Source organism: Salmo trutta, chromosome 9 (assembly GCF_901001165.1).
Source record: "Salmo trutta chromosome 9, fSalTru1.1, whole genome shotgun sequence".
NCBI lineage: Eukaryota > Metazoa > Chordata > Actinopteri > Salmoniformes > Salmonidae > Salmo > Salmo trutta.
The window spans coordinates 16,439,625-16,460,758 of NC_042965.1; the positions used below are offsets into that span (position 1 = coordinate 16,439,625).

Here is a 21,134-nt window from a genome sequence, read left to right on the forward strand (position 1 = left end):
ATCACTTTCAGCCGATCAATAGAGAGCTCTTCCCCTACTCGGGTACAGGCCTGGTAGGGATGACCTGATCTCTCTGACTGATTTTCTCACCCGGCTCTGATCAAGATCCATATAGTCAGCTTAGCTTGGCTTAGCTGACCTCTGGACAGAAACCTCCCTATTCAGGCTCAAAGGTCAACTCCACTGCTAAATGCATTACCACCACCAAAATCCTCCCACCCGGTTCTCTCTCAAGCCTCACAGGGTCACGTTTGCTTTCAGATAGAAGACCAAAACAGACCATCTGTGAAAATACTGCCTTAGTGATATGTCAAGAAATTAATCTTTTTGACAATCCTCTCTATCCAATGTTTTAGGGATTTGATCTATTAGTTTTACACAGGGGAATAAAACAACACATTTTGTATCAATGGGGCATCTACACTTTGGCCAGATGTGGAGAGCAAAACTTGGTATACACCAATAAAATAGCGAACTTTAAAGGAAGCCACAATCACAACACCTTTTTTAGCCTTTCAATTATGTAGATATTTTAAGACCGTCTGTATTTTACGTCTGACACCAAAATAATACACCATTAAAATAAGCACTTCCACTCTTTTGAAAATGGAAAACTCCCAAACTTAGTTCCGCACAAGTGCAGTTCCCACCCACACTAGGCTTGCCGCTTTATCAAAAACAAGTGGGAATTGCCTATCTCTTCCAGTCTATTGTACAAAAAGGCTTTGTAGAGAAGGAACAAGGATGGATAGAACAGATCCTTCTAATTTAGAAAGCAGTTTAAATAGGTATTTAAACAGAGTCCTATGTGTCAAGGAGAGTGGCTCCGGATCAGAGGACCGTTCATTACATGTGTTGTACTCATTAACATTACATGTATTATGACACACGTGAACACCGCAATAGACTCAATTAGCTAGTGCTATCTCTCATCAGCCTCCCAGCTCTACTGTACCAGCATCTAATGGATTGCCACTTCAGGATTCATACATCAGCCTCAATTGTAGACTCTGAGTCATGCTATGCAAAGAAATGCTATGCGTTGCCCTAGCAAGGCAATCAGCTAGAGTAGTGCATGAGTGCCATTCGATAATGGGAGGAAAATACAGGTCCCTGTAGTGTAGTGTAGTGTAATGCAGGGGTTCCCAACTGTTTTTCCACAGGGCCCCCTTTTTCACATTTGAAATGTTTTGTTTATTGACAGTCTACAGTATATTAAATACAACACTAGCATGATTTTGTATAATTTGAGGGACCTTTTTTTAAGCTAATTTCCTGCAATTCTATGTAGTTTAATAAGACTCCTGAAATCTTTTAGGTAGGCTATTTAAATAATAATAATAATAATAATAATAATAATACTTTTTTAGACCCGATTTCCCCAAATTATTGCATTACCAAATATTTATTAACCTTTATTTAAACAGGGGAAACAAACTGAGTAAGAGTCTCTTTTACAGTTGTGCCCTATGATACAACAATAAAAACAACACAGCAATTAATAAAAATGTAAAAACAAACAAAATTAAAACATATAAAAAGTACAAGATGGAGATAAAAAATATTAAAATAAATAAACTTCTATAAGAAAAACACACATTACAAAACACAATCACAGTTTACAGTTAATGTAATCAGTTAATGTAATGTGCATTTAAACTGTCTTACAGGCACCAAAACATCTAACTGGAATTCTCTCTGCAATCATTCGATGAGTATGGAGCAGGATATTCAAATGCTGTTTTGCCTAACTCAGAGTGAATCCGGGGTATCTCTAGCACTAGCATGTCCTGTGACCGAGTCTGATAAATACTGTCTGACCACTGGATTTTTGAGTTAAGATAATTAGGATTAAGATACGTTTCTGTAAGACAGGTTTATAGACAAATATCAACCAGTGTCTGGCCCTTCTAAAAGTCAGGGAGTCCCAGCCAACTGAAGTGTGCAAAAGGCAATGACGTGTGCAAAAGTTTGCACCAGCAACAAAGCGCAATGCTGCATGATACATTGCTTCCAATTTCTTCAGTACTGATGCTGATCCATGCATATATAAAACATCACCATAATCAAGCACTGACATGAAAGTGGCCTGTACAATTTCCTTTCTGTCCTGTGATGACAGACAAGATTGTTTTCTATAAAAAAATATATTTCTCAATGTCAGCTTCTTTACCAGCTCAGTTATATGAGTTTTGAAAGAGAGATTATCATCTAACCAAGGTATTTATAGGTGGGAACACGTTCCAAAAGACAGTCATTGTAGCAATGTTAAAATTTTACAATTGTATACTTTTGGATTGTGAAAATACTATATACTTAGTTTTACTTGAATTAAGCACCAGCCTAAGATCTACAAGTTCATCTTGAAGCAATTGAAAGTCAAACTGCAGGAATGTAAATGCTTGATGGAGTGATGGGGCTGTGGCATATAGTACTGTGTCATCAGCATAGAAATGAAAGTTGTATTTTTTCACTGAGTTACAGATATCATTTATGTATATAGTGAATAATAAAGGACCTAAAATCGAACCTTGCGGGACTCCTTTGTGAACAGTGACAAAACCTGATTTTTCTCCATCTGCAATAATAGCCTGAGATCTATCACTGAGATAATTATGAAACTACAAACATGTATCTGAGGCCAACCCCAATGAGGTCAGTCTATTCAGTGGAAGAGAATTATCAACTGTATTGAAAGCCTTCGACAGATCAACAAACAAAGCAACACAGTTCAACTTCTTATCCAAAGCTCTTACAATATCATTTACAACCAGTGTGGTGGCTGTGATAGTACTGTGCCCCAGTCAGTCTAAAACCGGACTGAAATTTATTCAGTATGCAGTTGTCAGACAAGAAAGAGTGCAGCTGTACATTTACCAATGACTAACATTTTTGCAAGACAAGACAGCTTAGAGATTGGTCGATAATTATCAAGGTCCCCAGTTTCCCCATCTTTGTGCACAGGCAGCACATAGGCAGTTTTCCAAATCTTAGGTATGACCCCAGAGGTCAACGTGAGGTTAAAAATATGAGTAAGAGCACCAGAGATAAGTGGTGCAGCTCTAGCCAGAAACCCTGGGTCAAGTTTGTCAGCCCCTGTTGCTTTCTTAGTGTCTATGGCTAGCAAGGCATCAATAACTTTATCCTCTGTGAAGAGGCTTAGTGAGAAACTCTGACCATCAGCATCAGCATACTCATGCATAATCCCTTCATATGTATATTTTCTTCCTTCATTTGTGGTTGACATTTTCTCCAAAAGACTGCCTGCTGCAATGAAGTGATTGTTAAAGGCATTTTCAATGGCGTTCTTATCAGTAATGAGTCCAGTATCCAGCCCTATCTGATTTGGGAGTGTGGAGTGCATATTGTTCTTTAATGTTTTAACTACTTTCCAGAATTTGGCAGGATTCCTGAAACAGTCATTTAAATTGGTCACATAGTAATCCAATTTTGTTCTTCTAACAAGTCTGATGCACAGGTTTCTCAGCTGCCTAATAGTCAGCCAGTCGGAACTAGAATACGTTTCTCTTGCCTTAGCCCATGCTACATCTCTTTTACCAATAGCATCAGAAATGTCTGAACTAAACTATGGGTTTGATCTATTCTTTGCTCTAACCTTAGTGTATGGAGTGTGTTAATCGGCATTGGAATAAAAACACTAGTACATTTTTCGAACGCCAACTCGGCTCCATTTATATTACAAATAGATTCAAGATTACTATGGGAAAGATCCTATAAGAAAGCTTGTTCACTAAAGTTTCTATCATTTATTTTCGTGATAATATAAGGTTTGGCCCTATGAATTTTGACATCTCTAATACATGCAATGGGGCAGTGATCTCGGACACCTAGTGGAAATACTCCCCTAGCTCTATATTTCTCAGGTGCATTTGTTAGTATATAATCAAGCAATGAGGACTTTGTAGGCACCTTAAGATTTGGCCTTGTTGGCTCAGTGATTAATTGTGTGAGATTTACCTCAGTACAAAAGTCTTTAAAACTGTCTGAGTCCTGTGTTTTCCAATCAAAGTTAAAATCTCCTAGGAAAATGACTTCAGTTGATATAAAAGTGGCTAATAATTCTGTTAAATGGCTAAGCATATTCTTACTAGAAGAAGGTGGGCAATATACTCTAACAATTGTAACTTTACAGTTGTTACCTAATGTGAGACTTAGAGCTAACACTTCAAACTGATTTGGAATGGAGACAGATTGAATTAGTGCAATGGAGAGGTCATTTTTCCATAGATAGCCACTCCTCCCCCTCTACTCATCCTGTCAGCTCTAAAAACATTGTACCATCTTAATAAAATGTTAAAAAATGGACAATATACTATGTATATTCAAATGTAAAAACCCAAGTCCCTTACAGTTTTAATATGTTTAATTATGATAATTTAAATGAACCCTCAATTTAATTATACAAATTCAGTTTTACAGAAAGTGATTTTATCAATTGATAGCGACAGAGTCACACATTGTATAAGATTACTTCCTAAGCAAAGTCCAATTTCTTTGACTCCTCGACTTTAGAAGGTCGTAGCTCAGCTTCTCACTGTTACAGAGATAAACAAAGATATTCCCATGTGCATCAAGTTTTACCGCTTGTTTCTAGCCTAAAGCATTGGGGATTTATGTGTCGCTTTAGATCGGTATAAACAATCGCAAATTGTTAATGTGGATAAGATAACTTTGCCCTCAAAACCCTTGGTGTAGTGTATTGTTGCATCGTGTCGTGTGCTGCTCAGACACTGATTGAGACCAGAGTACTCTGACATCTCTACTTACAGGTATACCTTAATACATAGAATAATATACAACTGAATATTCTATCTGCACCCAGCCCCTGATATTAAAACAATGCACAAACTTCAAACTTCACTGTGATGTATGTGTGCTCATGTCTGACAGGGTGCTGGATACATGCTCTACTCACATACCTGTGTGTCTGGCGATGTGTTTGATAAATCACTTTCCTGCTATTTCACTTGCCTGGCACTAAGGTGCAAGGAATTAAATGAATGTTGGAAAATAACACATCAATAAGGAAACATTATGAATGCATGCATAAGGAAATCTACAGTAAAGTGTTACCAAACATTCATCTGAGTATCATTGATGGATTACTGTATCATTTGGGAGAGGAAGTGGCTGGAGAAGGCCAGGGTGGTGATGTATTGTTAACGATACCATTCAGAAAGCACATGAATACAAACCACTTCTTTAATTTCTCCTCATCTCCATGCTGTTTGAATGAGCTGTGTTTAAGTGAGCACAGTTTGCTGCCGATGCTGGAGCAGGAAGACATACGAGTGGTGATATGATGCATGCCTAGTCTTCTCACTCGCTCTTCATCCCTGGAGTAGAGCAGCGTGGGTAATGATCATGAGGCTGGGCAGGAGCGTATTACTTCAGGATAGTAAAGGATAATGGGCCAGCCTCCTGCTGCGTTGCTGAGAAATCAGCTCAGCCACCAATTACTGCCTTTAAGATCCATCCATCACCCAAAAAACACACAGCTACTTACCACTATAGGGTCAGAAGGGACGCCATTGGGAGGAGGTGAGGAGAGATACTACTGTATATTAAGGTATGTTTGTCGGAAGTAAACAAAAGAAGGGAGGGAAGAAGGAGGGAAAATGGTGTGGGAGGGAAAGCTCTTCTGAAAGTGAGAAAAGGACAGCTGTAGACAAGAGGAGAGAGAAAAGTGTTTACGGTGTTTCTCTGCTCTTTCTTCTCCGATACTTCTGAATTCCCTTTTTTTATAAAGTCTTTTAAAATAATTGCAGCATTTGCAGAAATCCTGCTTCAAGATTTGAAATGTGTGACAAACCATTGAACAGTGCTGGGAGCTGGCAGTGTGCAGATGTCCCTGCTACAGGAGGACGTTGCTTCAAAGAGGAACGAAAGAGAGCTCATCTTTCAAAAAATTCCTCTCTCTCAGAGGTGTCACCTACAGTGGAGCCCTATCACTTGACTCCGGAAGTGCAATAAAAAGGCCTTTTTTTGTTATAACCAATTAGAACAAGTGCACAGTCATTTAGAGCATGCCGTAAATGGGTTGAGGAGCAACTGAGGTAATAAGCCACGAATGTTATCCAACCCTGAATAAGCTTGCCATTATTAATAATCATTAGCTTTATTACATTATAACCTTTAAGGCATGGTCACTTATGGATTACCCCTTTCTGTTTAAGGGATTATTTCTGGCCTAAACTCAATTAGCTTCTCTGTCATGGCAAAAGACAATCTAGCCTATTAGCCTAATTAGTCCTAATTACAGATGAAAGCCTCTTCTTAACCAAAGCGACAGCGCTGTTGTGTCAACAGATGCCTTCAGTATGCTCTCTGAAGTCTCCCCACTCAACTCGATTAAAGAGATTTAAGCAGCCCACTTTCTTTCTTTCTCTGTCACCCATCACTGATAATAATGCTCTTCTATTCTCCCTGGCCTGTAAAGAGCTGCCTGCTCTTCTCTCTGAACCCTCTACATCCCCGAACATAAGGGATCAACAGCTGGAAGACATCATTGTTGTGTCACTGATACAGGTCTTTGTCCAGTCTCCTGTCCTGTCCTACCACAGAGACACAATGTAACACTGTCTTTGTCTCAGAAACACAGTTATGTTCTTGTTTTCCCCACTGCAGGGGGGAAGTGGGGCTGATCAGTAGGGTGAGGAGGGGAGGATGAGAGGAGAGGAAGTAATCTATGGGCTTTTCATGCCAGAGTGATCCCAAGTAATCTAATTCAGCCTTCCTCACTGGTTTGCCTTCTCTTGCAATGACGCATGCAGATTGCACAAACACATTTACAGACACATTCTCAAGTTGCTCTCTCTGTGTGCGTGTGTGTGTGTGTGTGTGAGTGAGGGTACTGTATGTGCTCTGTAACAATGTCCGAGGTTGTGTGTGTGAGTTGTGTACACAATGTGAGCCTACTGTGTGTCGTTTTTTTTCTCTAGGGGTTTAGTGATGAAGAAGGTGAGGCAGCAAGGGAAAACCAGTATACTGACCAAGGAAATGGTCTGACGAGTCTGTACTTTACAGGCCAGGATATTTCCCTCTCAAGCTATTGATTATAGGACTGGAGTAAGGCTGAACACCAACAGCCCTATATCCTATCAACCGTATGGGTTGCTCATGTCAAAATGTCAATATCAGCAATGGAAATGTCAATCGTGCATTGACCAGGTGTAGTCCTGAGATATGCATTGAAATGTTAAGTCCCTCCATTACATGTAGTGTTATGACCATAGAAATATAATTACTAGAATGGAAATCTATATCTACTAGAAAGGGCATCTATTGCTAAGGTCATCACTGGCTTAATGGAAAGCTTCCTGAATAGAATACTGAATCAGGACAGGATAACTAAACATAAGAGGTTACATAGCACATCCATACAGTACACATCTGTAATCTGTTCTAATGTATTTGAATACACCATTCATCTTCTCACATGAGCCTCGCACCATAATGTTTATGCCTTAATTGATTTAGCCAAGTTTATCAAATTATTCTAATAGCAGGTTAAATATGATGGATCTTTGTCGCTATAGAAAAGCCTTTATAATCAGCCTTGAACCATAAATCCTTATTCCACTCAAAATGTATAATGATTTCATCATAATACAAGGCACTATTAGTGATGGATTAGTACATGGGCGTAGAAGTGTACAGTACTTTCACAGAGATCCCAAGTCAGTCTATAATTCTGACGGCCACAAAAACACCTTAAAATGTATTTCCTCATTTATAATTTTGCAAATACTGTATACCAAAATATGAGCAAATGTATCTGCAAATGATCAGAGAAAAGACTGAGCCTTACATGGATATCGTGCTCATTCTCGTACCCACATAAAGCTCCCTCAGAGACAGTATGGAATACTGATGTTAAAAAAATACATGCTATTTATAATGTGTGTCAATGCAAAGCGTGGGTGCAAATATCCCTTTGATATGGCAGGCACATTATTATCACGTCAGAATAATGAAAGGAATATCAAAAGGAAACTATATGTATAATCTACCTCTGTAAAAAAATAAATAAAAAAAAAGCATAAATTATTTTGGAAATTGATCTGTGGAGTACAAGAGTAGCTGCATTCCTCTCAGCACAGCAACACAGGCAAATACAGCCACCCACAGGCACCTATTATGAAGCTATAGGCGCTGCTAATATGGAATTATTTATACTCGACAGTGCACTCACAACATTCATTATGCATACCGCAAACATAGAAATAAAGCGCTTACAGAAAATCACATATCTCAACACTGGCAAGCAACATGTCATGCTTGTAAGTGGGCGTAATTGATCTCTCTGGTATCTTTCTGTTGCTTTTCTGGATCTAACTCTGTTTAGAAAGCCAAGGCAAATGAGGTGAGAGATGTTCTGTGAAGTTCAATGGAGTAGCTTTGGTGAATCCATCCAATAGAGAGGCTAATCTGTATAGCAGCCTAAAGAGAGAAACACACCTGCAGGCCTACCCTCAGGCCACAGAGAGCCTCCAGGCCCCACACAGGGCCTGCTGAGGGCCACATGCACCCACTCCTCCTCCATGCCAAAACACACACTCCACAGGCAAAACACTGAAGCTAAAGGTCTGCGATTTCAGTGTAGTTACATCAGGAATCAAAGATCTAAGATTTCTTAGATGTATAATGTACAAGACCTATAAACATATTATTCCACAATAATAATATACAGTAAGTGATTATACAAAATATGCAATAGATGTACAAAAGTCAAAGTTGTGAATAGAAAAACAATTATGTGAAGCATCGTCACTGCTGTGAACAGCAGGATGCACAGTGTGTAACCGACAAAACTGAGTGAACTTTGTGCTCTTCAGATCTCTGGCACAGTCCATCTGCTCTGTGTGTTGTAGTGATTGTGACTGACTGGCACCACTCACCATGGCCAGGGGCACAATGCCCCCCAGGTCCTTCTGGGCCAGTCGGATCTCTGTCTCTGCCTCCTGCGTGGTGGCACGGCTGCCCGGGTACTCCACCTGCCACGTGATCCAGCGGCTGCCCAGTGGACCCAGGAAGCTGTCCACCTCCAGGTCCACCTGTAGGACCCTCTGCACACCCTCCTCAGACCTGCAGCACAGACAGAGAGAAAGAGATGGGAGAGGATCAGTATTTTATTAGAAAGTAATAGTGTGTCCGTCCATGAGCTCTACCAACACACAGTCCTAATCGAATTATTAAAAATAGTGGAGTCTGATGACTAAATCAATGTCCCTGACATTTTAGACTGTGCTTCTACAAAAAGGTCAACTCTGGTCCGTGGTATGATATGCACTGTTAATAGCTATTTCTCACAGCTCTATATTGACATTCTTCATACTGCCCATATGGCTACAGTTGCTCTGTACAGTACTGTAATACATATTCATCTTTATCTCAGAGGGAGGCTACAAGTAACTGTCACCCCCTGCTCTGGACATGAAGGCTTGGGTGTTAACCACTGCCCTCGTTTGCAGCAGCAGCACAGTATAAATATATAGCATTACAGTATATGCAATGTAGGGAGAATGTACGGCGGGGCTGCATTATGGCAGACAAATGGAGAGCGTTGATAATATCATTTCCTGGTGACACCATAAGTCTCTGGTGCTCAGAGTTTAAATAAATAGCCAGGAGGCAGCAAAGGTCAGCTTTACACAGAAGCAGGAAATGGAAATGGCACAAGATCTGTTAGCCTTGTCTGGCGTGTCAAATGGCAGGGCTCAGGGCCAATACATTTCACACACTGTCGCCGAGGCCCAACGGCACTAAACAGCATCTCCTTCATTTGAGGCTGACCAGAAAGAAAGAGAACAAGAGAGAAAGAGAGAAATATGCACCCTCTCTGAATCTCTCCTGGTGCTGCTTGGCCTCAGGACAACGACGGCAGTTTGTCTACTGTACCTATGGCACATGGCAGATACAGTATGGCACCCTACAGTACAAATCAACACATCTAATTACTTTCCCAGCTACATTCCAAGACCGCAAATCAATTTGCCCCTTTTTTTATTGTTGTGGTGAACAAAGAACAACATGCGTAGTACTTCGAGAAAAGACATCTGAGCAAATACATAATGTTCTCAATTATGAATGTGACTCAGAAAACAGGAAAACTATGAATAATAGACCAGGCGTTTTATTTGCTGAACCCTGGGTTTTTGTAAGGCACATACTCACTTCCCATTCTCTTATTTATTTTCAATCAGAGAGAATGAGTGATTTGTTGTGTCCTAGCACACAACAACCCAATTTCTACAAGAAACGGAAGTGAGTATAAATATTTAAAATGACAACCAACCAAATAACTTGTGCCGCATTCCATAACAGAGTAGCAATCAGTGTGGAGAGAGATGGGTTGTGCTGGGCTGTCAGAGCAGTGGCATGGTAGAAAACGGCCTTACATAACTGCTACATCCACAGTCCCTCTGACAAAACAGATGCCAATTTGGGTTGGAAGACCAATAAAAGCCGTGAGGTCATCAACCAAACAACGATGACAGCTGATGAACAGACTGACCAGAGTTTATAACCTTTGAACAGTGTGTACACTCACAGGACTGCACTTTGGGCTATGTCACTGGTAATCTGAAAAATGCCCTAGTTTCCTCACCCACTCAGATTTCAGTGCAAACATGATCCTCTGGTAACATCAAATTCAGAATACAATAGAATATACAAAGTACAGAGTCAAACTAATGAAGGTGTCTAAGGAGCAGCAGGATTTAGCTGTGCATGGTATGACGTGAACTCAAACACTGAAATTATTTCACCATTTGTCTCTTCTCTGAGCAAATTCTTCTGCATAGGAACAGAGAATCCATTCAGGTTTTTGATTTAGGGATGTCAATTATTGCCCTCCCTACGGCATCATAGGTGGCATTTTTTAATAACTGACGTGAAAATGAAGGACTTTATGAGGTTTCAAATTTCATCTGAATATAGAACACCAGCTCCTGAGATATCAGGGAGATACAATTGCAGATGACAATTTTCTTTGTTCTATGAGCGTAACCTTAACACAGACATTCTGCTAATTTTGCAATTTTGAAAACTGAAAAATCTGACTGCAATAAAATGTTTGAATAATGAAGACAGTAGAAAATGAGATAGGAGGTAAGAGGGGAGGATATGGGAGGAGATTGTGAAGAATGAGGAAATATCTAGGAGAAGAGGAATTCACATAGCTACATGTGCATATTATTTTGGCCCTTTGACGACATCACCTTGTTCATGAGAGCAGTAGCTTGTGTTAGATAAGTCCTGGTGAGAAGCCACAGTAATGCATATTAAATGATAATTTAACTTTTTTACAACCAAACCAAAGGGTCCAGACACCTTTTTTGCAATTTCACTTTTTTTTGCGAAATTTACCCCAACCAGCAATTCACTTCCTCATTGTTGTTGTGCAGTACGGGGGGGGATCTGAAAGAACATGAACGAAGGCTCCAAAAACACTCAAATATTTCCTTTTAGAAATGGAAACACTCAGTACAGTGATGCATGTCTTTAAATGTTGTACATGAAATTGTTTCATTCTGAATTTTATCCTCAACGTTATATTGCATTTTGTTGCAGCTTAGAGATTTGGTTGTAAAAAAGCAAACTTCTTCTTTAACACTTCATGGACTGGTGTGGGAGTTCTACCATGCAGGTAGGGATAGACAAGCCTGGAAAAAACATTATTCTACAGCATAGTAACACTCACTGTGAGTCACTGAATAGGAACAGGTCCTATAGGTAAAATACAGCGTGAACGTCTGAGTGTCTTAGTGCTTCTATTCAACAGACCATGTAAGCCGTCAGAATGTGATGCATTTAATAAAATGAAGTTGTCACACCCTGATCTGTTTCACCTGTCTTTGTGCTTGTCTCCACCCCCCTCCAGGTGTCGCCCATCTTCCCCGTTAGCCCCTGTGTATTTATACCTATGTTCTCTGTTTGTCTGTTGCCAGTTCGTTTTGTTCGTAGAACCTACCAGCATTTTTACCTTTGCCGCACTATTCTGGATTGCCGACCTCTGCCTGACCTGACCCTGCCTGCCGTCCTGTACCTTTGCCCCTGTTGTTGTAATAAACATTGTTACTTCAACACAGTCTGCATCTGGGTCTTACCTTGAAATGTGATAGTACGAACTGGCCATGACTGACCCAGCAGACTTGGACCAGCTCCGCTATGCCATCTCCTCCCAAGGAGCCACCATTGGTAGGCACGAGGAGTTGCTTCGCGGTCCGATGGAGGGGTTCCAGGCTGTGGTCAAACGTCACGACCAAGCATTGGGCACATTGCGGGAGCAATTCCATGGGTTGTCTACTAGGCAGCCTATCATGATGGTAACCTCCCGCCCCTCAGTAACCCGGCTGGTAGCAGCGCCACCACCTCGGTTTCCCGGGAATCCCACTTACCTCCCCCGGAGCGCTTCGATGGAGAGTCGGGTGTTCCCTCGTCATGGAGCTGCAGCCTTCCTCCATCCCCTCGTACCCCTCTAAGATAGCATACCTCATCACGCTGATGTCCGGGAGGGCCCTTGCCAGGGCTATGGCTGTTTGGGAACAACAGTCGGCCGTATGCTTCAGTCTGGAGGGATTCGTGGTGGAGGTGAAAAATGTTTGAGGCTCCGGTGTCCGGGAGATAGGCTGTTCGGAAGTTACCACAGCTTCGGCAGGACTCCCTCAGTGTGGCAGACTATGTGGTGGATTTCCGCACGCAAGCAGCGGAGTGTGCCTGGAACCCGGAAGTGCTGTTCGACACGTTCCTGCACAGATTATCGGAAGAAGTAAAGGACGAGCTTGCAGCCCAGGAACTACTGATGGATCTCGACTCGCTCATCGCTTTAACCATCCGGCTCGATGGTCGGCTATGGGAATGTAGGCGGGAGAAGAGGTCTGATTGCGGTCCCAATCGCTCACTCAAAGATCCCAGCTTTCATCTGATAAACTCCGGAAGCCCCCGGTGTCTACGTCCCCGAGAGGATCTGAGCTGACCCGAGTTCCTCCAAGTGCCCCCGAAGACTACCGATTCACCTCTTCCCGAGCCAAGACAGCTCGGCAGGGCTAGGCTGTCTCCAGAGTTGTCTGTATTGCGGTACTGCCGGTCATTTTGTGTCTACCTGTCCCTTCAAGAGACCTAGCTCATTCGTTAGAGTGAGTACTCTGGTGGGGCTTAAAGAAACATTTTCTCCCCCCTCTCCACGCCATTCTGCTGTGGGGAAACCAGTCCACGTCTCTCCAGGTACTGATCGACTCGGGGGGCCGATGTAAGTCTTATGGACATTACCCTGGCGTCCGAGCTGGGCATCCCCACTCAACCCCTCTCCATTCCCATGGATGTTAGACTGCTGGACGTGCGCTCTATAGGCCAGGTCATCAACCATACCACCCCCATCAACCGACGAGTGTCAGGGAACCACAGCGAGATGATCCAATTCCTGCTTGTTGAGTCTCCGCAGGTTCCCGTGGTATTGGGATTATTTTGGCTCTTGGCCACTTCACTTCCGCAGCACCAACCGTTATCCAAGAAGGTCAAGCCAGATGCGCTGGCACGTCGCTATAGTCCCGCGGCTACATCCCCAGAAGCCCCTCTGCTGTTCGTCCTCTGTTACCCCGTACCCTCCGTATATTTCCTACCTTTCCTGTGTCTAGAATTAAAACCATGTCTTACAGCCCTTTGTCTCCTGTTACCAGCGTTTTTACCTTTACCCCACTACTCTGGATTACTGACCTCTGCCTGATCTTACCCTGAGCCTGCCTGCCATCCTGTACCTTTGCCCCTGTTGTAATAAACATTGTTACTTCGACACAGTCTGCATCTGGGTCTTACCTTGAAATGTGATAGAAGTAGACTGAAGGTGTTGAGACAACTGTTGCTATGGAGTCTATCTGACCTTTTGGGGGATCAAATTAAGCTAATCAACGTCTGAAGCTGCTAATGTTACTGTAGAGAAGAGACTTTACTTAATTTAGCCAATAAACTAGTAGAAAGGCTGAAAAGACTCTTCTATTTTTTCAAAACACTTGTCTCATCACAGGGGAAGCAGGTCTGTCCCTCCAGCCCCTGGGACCGACAATCTCTCAGACTTCCAGCATGGACTCTAATTCAATTACACCAAAGGCCTCTGGATGTGTTCTATGCGGCTGGGTTGATAATCACCTGTAAACTGTCTGTGTTGTTCTACTGAGGCAGGGATGGGGGACAGGTCTCACAGACAGACAGCTAAGTCAACAGCACCACAGAGAGAAGTTGGGGTAGAGCTAGATAAAGACTGTGGAGGAGTGAGGAAAGAGCATCTGGCAGGCTGGCTGAGATGGGAGGCTGGAGAGGGACCTGACAATACTGAGAGTCCTGACTCTGGCATGGAGAGAAGGAGCAGACAGGCTACACACATGAGATGCCATCTCAAACCTCTCAATCGCCACAACACAGCATTACCAGCAGGGGTGAAATAAACACATTGATAAGACCCAGCGATCAAATAATAAAACATTCTGACATTTGCAATGAGAGGTACTCATTTAATACTAAGTCCTTTACATACAGCAGGATGTGGTTCATGCGGTATTGTTTTAGTATTTCTGATACGGTCTGAAACTCACATTTGAGATACCTGAGCTACTTCAGTCACACAGAGCTAACAAAAGCCCACCTTGGTAAGATCAGTCTAGCTATTACGTTTTAAGCCCCAAGGAGTCTAAAGAAATAAAGATTTCAATGTCACAGAGAATAAACTGACAGAAAAAATAAAACAGACCTTCCTGAGGTAATTCCTTTCTTGCAGTCCTCTCTAGAGGAAGACTATAATTGAAACTGGCTCTATTGTCCTATTATCAGAGCCAATGTTTCACTGTGACACTGTCATTTAATCTCTGGAAGATGTGATAGGGGCTTCTGTGTCCTCTCCCTTACACCGCTGGGGCTTACACTGCGACACAACCATCAGGGGTGTGTGTGTGTGTGTGTGTGTGAGTGTCTTTGGAGGGGGTAGGTTTACATTTGGAGTGTCAATATCTCTATTTCCAGATCTTGAAGACAGAGCACTTCCATCCCTCTCTTGGTTTTGTGATATTAGAGAAAGATTGACTTTCCCTATGTCTGACACAATCATCTTGAACATGTGTAAAACATACATAGCAAATTGGACATGGAGAAGCCAGGATGCAGACACACACAGCACCACACAGTCTGAAAGATGAGGAAATGAGTTGGGGCCAGTGTGGGATGTGGGGATGGACATATCCTGCACACAGCCAGTAGAATAAATGCACTACATTATACTGCACTACAAGGAGGCTTTGCAGGGAGGGTGCAAACTCCCCCAAAAATAATCAAATTTAGGGCTCCAGTGGTGCTTGAAAACAGTACCCTGAATGTCTGCTGTTCCCCTGCTCCTCGGGGTAGAACAGTGATATACCAGCCCTATGCATATCACACACACACACACACACACACACACACACACACACACACACACACACACACACACACACACACACACACACACACACACACACACACACACACACACACACACACACACACACACACACACACACAGTAACTTATTTACTCTGAGAGGAGGGCTCGTCACGCATGCAAGATAACCAGTCATATTATATCAGGAATCATTAGTTCATAAACATCAAACTGCTTTACTGAAGTTCTATACATCCCAAATGTAATACATCAACAGATTAAATAAAGACATTACGGGAATGATATTATGTATATAACTAATACAGAGACTATAGAACATGCTCAAAACTGTGTAGACCACATTTTTTGAAATTCCTGGATGCAGTGTAAAGTATACCCTGAGGCTAAGAAGGTAATTTTATTGCACATAAATTATGCAATACGCTAACTGCCAATTTCCCACTACTGCCATTCACCTGTTTGCTGAGTGATTTTGTGTTTCAGTGTCATCTGGCTTGTCTCGAAGCAAAGCTATCGGCAGTCATAAATATACAAACAACCCTAGCACACCCATAATATTTTGTCTCCTTACATCCCTCGGCAAATTAAAGCCATGGAAGTCACACATGAAAAGAACCAGAGCAGTATACGCTTGTCTGTGCTGGGAAGAAGATTTGTGCTGTGCTGAAAAGCTTTGCCGACTCTTTTCAAATGTGGCTGCAATTTGGTTAGCCGTGACAATAACAATATATCAAAGGGATAGAATCAATTGACCTTACAAAGCCCTTTAAGTCAAACCACAACTACGAGGGACCAGGAGGGTGAGGAGGGAACAGGGTGAGGGGTGGGGGGAGGAAATAGGACGAGCAGGAGCTTCAGAGGTAATAGCCAGCAAAGCCTAGCTGAAATTTCACTAAGCTGTGGGGGAATTTCATTTCACAGCCATGGGGGAGCCCGTCAGAAGTATATTACCCCAGGCCGCTCTCGCCACGCACACCCAACCCCGAGGTGAGAGTCTGTTGTCAGGTCTGCATTGTGAGAACGGACCCCAATAGTCAGAGCATGAAACCCAATCTAGGAGCTGATATGGGAGCACCGTACGGACAGGAGGTTGTTCATTCAGAGTGTATATACACCCCCACCTAACAATCTCCTAACCTACCCCTTCACCAGATCCCTCAATGCTTGGCTACTGCCAGGGAAATACCGTGCAATACAAAAGCCAAGAGATAGAGCCAAGAGTAATGTTGAAAAGGAAAACAATATTATGAAAAAGAAAAAAAATGGAAAGCTGTGTTACAACCATGACAAGATTTAAGATGTGCATATGGCAACCTGAGGTGTATTGTTGCCATGGATACATCATTGTCAGTACATTTGGCTGGGTATTTGACATGGCCTCTCAAGTGTATTCACTACTGACAGTAGGCAAAGAAGGTGTCGGGAAAAAGTATTTGGAAATATGAGGAGAAAAAAATATACAAATGTCTAATAGGGCTGTGGGTTTGATTCCTGTGACCACCCATATGTAAAATGGAATATATTATTATATATAGGCTTTCCAGTTGTCTTACTATTCCGTGGAAACATTTTAGTGATACTAGCTAGGTTGCCATCCAATTGGCGACAGATTTTCATGTGAATATTTTAAAAATCCGCAAAAGAAAATATCCGCATTATCCCAGCAGTGGTGTGTTTCCACCAAACTGACTTGTTGCAGATAAAAAATAAATAAATCAGTGTGTGATGACGTAGTGCAGACAAAATGTACTTTTTGGCTTTCATGTAACAAATACAAATCTAAAGTTCAATGTTTCTCCACTGCATTTTCAACTCTATGGTTGTGTTCAATAGAAAATGTGCCTGCACTGTTCTTGGCACGTGTGCTCTAGCCAACAGCTAACATATACAGTGTGGGTAGGCTAGTATACTTGATGAGATTATTATGGATAAGAGCAAGAATATTTGTATTTGTCAAATGGCAGTCAAGCATCGATCATAATGTCACCAGAATAAGACCCTCGATATTTATTGTAAAGGAGCATCAAGATCACCACAATCCTGTGAAGTTCATCGCAGCTTATTTAATCTGTAGCTTAAATAAACTGCATGGTTTCCCGAGTCATAGTGGGAGAACCACACACCATGTCATCGTGTGACTCCAAGTTTACTTCGATATGATGGTTGTTATATCAATATTTGCACATAAAGGTGTTTCCACTGCCATTTCTTGTATAATTAATTTTACCAACACAAAAAGATCCCACCATGTCAAATGAACAAATGATCTGTCAGCACTTACAAAATTGTACCGAAACTTTTCCATCACAGCTGTTGTGATTTTTTTTATATGGTATGACTTTACTCACATAAAAACTGTGGATGGAAACATTGTTAGAGAGAGAAAAACTGACGGAGAGAGAAACGGAGAGAGAGAGAGGATGGAGAAGAGAAAGAGCGAGAGAATGAGAAAGAGAGGAGAACAAGAAAGAGAGCGAGAAAGAGAGAGAGAGACGAGGAGCTAGCCGAGTCCCCTGTGAGACCTATACCCAACAGAGCTTTTCAATTCAGCCTGTCCAGAAAATAACAGAGATAGCGACAGGAGGAGAAAAGACAAACTTCCACTAAAACACTGTCAAATTTAATGGAAGACAAGAATAAGAATAATAGAGATGAATGTCCGGGAGATGTTGCTTGGCATTTGTTCTGGGATATTCATGGTTATGCAGTGACATGTATGGGTTACTGAAGTGGCCACTGGAGAGATGAAGCTAGCCTGGCTAAAGAAAAGGCTGAGGAGCAAATAGAGGCGTTGGTTCGTCATGTTTTAGAAAACAACAGTAACCAAGCCAAACACACCCATAATATTTGTATTCAGCGTGTCGTATTAGTCTTTTGCATAATGTTGTTCAGGAGTGGTTGTGCAAGAGAGTGTTTTATAGTATGTTCCATGGTGAAAGCAGAGAGGTTGAGTACTGTTGAGTGGTGAAGGTTACCAGACTGTTATCTTTCCATCTGTTTGAACTGAGAGATGTTGAGCAGAGGTTATCTGCGGTCACAGGGTCACAATTCCCCACTAAGTGCTTCTTGACTGCAGTTCATGAGTAGCAGGACCTAACATTCACTCTATAAAGCTGTTGCTATTCTCTAATGGCATGAAAGTCAAGCAGCCTTTGAATTCACAAGTACCACTGCCAGCAAAATTCTGGCTGAAACATTAATACAGACCCAGCTAAGAAAAGAAGGCAAATTGTCCATGTGATTAAGCAGTGGGAAGGAATGAGAATTGCTATTGCAATATGGCGCGCGTGTGTGTGTGTGTGTGTGTGTGTGTGAGACAGAGAGAGAGAGATTAAATGTGCAAAAAATATTTGCCAGTTGGATTTGGAATAACTTACTGTTCTTTTTATTAATTAAATAACTGTTTTAATATGCATCAGATTATTTTAAATGAATCATTTATTCTTCAACCTTTTCTAGTGCGGCACACAGAGAAAAGGCTGAGCGGTATTAATTATACCATTATAATGAACCGTGGGCAAAAACCAAAGGCTTCTCGCTAGTGTGTATCAAACCCAGGGAGGGGATCACATTCCTATTAGCCTAACAGCATTCCGCAGCATTCATTAGCTAACAAACCCCAGCTCTCACACACTCCCTATCTCGCACACACACACACACACACACACACACACACACACACACACACACACACACACACACACACAAAAGAAGACTACCCTTTATATTCAGTGTCATGTTCTCTGCTAAGAATGATGCCTATGTAGGTGGCCATGCACCTGGGAAGAAGGACACACAAGCAGAGGTAGTCTCTTTACTTAGGAGGCATGCTAGGTATTTACTTTGAGCCTCACAGGGCCATGCATTCAGTTAGCAGTTATGTTGTCATAGGTTGCTATACAAACAGTATAATTCGTTGCTCTATTGAGGAAGCACGAATACCAACTAATTATTCAAAGTGCTGCCAGTTTATATTTTTCTCTCCCCCACATCTTTCTGGAAAAAAATCCAAATACATTTAAGGCAAAACTATTTGATTCCAAAATCATCTATATTCATAAGGAGAACATATTTAGCGAGTAAGCTACTGTACCACTTTGTACAAAGCAGACAGGCAGTTTAAAGTGAATCTCTGAGATGCTGCAGACAGAAAGAAGTAGTGGATATTATTCAGTACACAGCAGAAGTACAACGGTGCAGTAATACCTAGCAATACACACATTATCCAAAAAGTCAAAAGAAGGAAATTAAGATATGTCGGAATGACTTAAATTAACAACCCAAATAGCATTGTAACAGTAATCCAAATGCAATCTATATGCATCTACACCAGATTAATTTATACAAGATACAGTATACTAGGAATGATATGTACAGCAGTAGATACAGTATAAAGTAGGTAAAACAGTATGTAAACATTATTTATGTGACCAGTGTTCAATGACTCCACATACATAGGGCAACAGTCTCTAACATACATGGTAGAGTACCGGGTGGTAGCTGGCTAGTAACAGTGTCTGAGGTTTAGTGGGCAGAGGCCGGCTAGTTGTGACTGTTTAACAGTCTGATGGCCTGGAGATAAACAGCTTCTATCAGTCTCCCGTTCCCAGTTTTGATGAACCTGTACTGTCTCTGCCTTCTAGATGGTAGCCTGGTGAACAGGCCATGGCTTGGGTGGCTGAGGTCCTTAATGATCTTCTTGACCTTTCTGTAACACCGGGTAGTGTAGATTTCCTGGAGGGAAGGCAGTGTGCCCCCGATGATGCGTTGGGGTGACCGCACCACCCTCTGGAGAGCCCCGCGGTTGTGGACGGTGAATTTGCCATACCAGTTGGTGATACAGCCCGACAGGATGCTCTCAATGGTGCATCAGTAGATGTTTGTCCCGTAAGGGAGAGTAGCAATGGTCAAGAACGCTTTCGCCACGAATAGCAACATTTCAGGAGCGTTTTCTTCAGATTTCCTTTATTAACGCCCCCAGCTACAATGAATGCGGCCTCAGAATATGCGGTTTCCAGTTTGCACAAAGTCCAGTGTAGTTCCTTTAGAGCCGTCATCGTGTCAGCTTATGTGGAATTGTACACGGAAGTGACTATAACCAAAGCAAATTACCTCGAGAGGTAATGTGGTCGTTAAGAGGAGAAGAAAATGCCCTGTGCCACCAGGTGTCCTATCAGAAATACATTTCTACAGAAGAACATCATTAGCACCATTAGTGGAAGCAACCCTGCTGTTTTAATATACCCAAAATGACTACGCTAATCATCAACAGCCACCCCTTAACCTCAGTTTTATTTTTATGGTTTTGTGCTTGTTTTAGGCTACTGTTCCAAAGGTATTGTTGCTCTTCTCCAAATCATTCCATTCCAACTCTCTCACTTCAAACCCCACAAATTCCTTTCACCCAAAGAGATAAGATCATAACATCTCAACCCCGCCCTTTCACATTCTGCAACAAACTGTAGCTTGAGTTGACCACAGCTGACCAATGGAGCAGTGGTTGGGCAGTGGGCATAGCACTCATCCACACACTAGGGGGCAGTAGATACAAACCCCAGCTGTCTGCAGCAATGATGCCTGTGCCGATAAGCTGATATCCTTTTCCTTGCTCTCTTGGGGTGTTTAGTAACTGACATGATGTGATGGCCACCTGCAGCTCAGAGACTGGGAGAGCCTGTCCTCCTCTA

At 42.1% G+C, this 21,134-nt stretch overlaps 1 protein-coding gene across 1 annotated transcript in view; it reads right to left on the reverse strand.

Annotated features, from left to right (window-relative positions):
- LOC115200047 (transmembrane protein 132C) overlaps positions 1-21,134 on the reverse strand; it is a 227,508-nt gene that overhangs the window by 66,469 nt on the left and 139,905 nt on the right. The window contains exon 4 of the mRNA XM_029762731.1: positions 8,922-9,108. Within this exon, the coding sequence (XP_029618591.1) occupies positions 8,922-9,108 (187 nt within the window). The remainder of the gene's footprint in view (positions 1-8,921; positions 9,109-21,134) is intronic.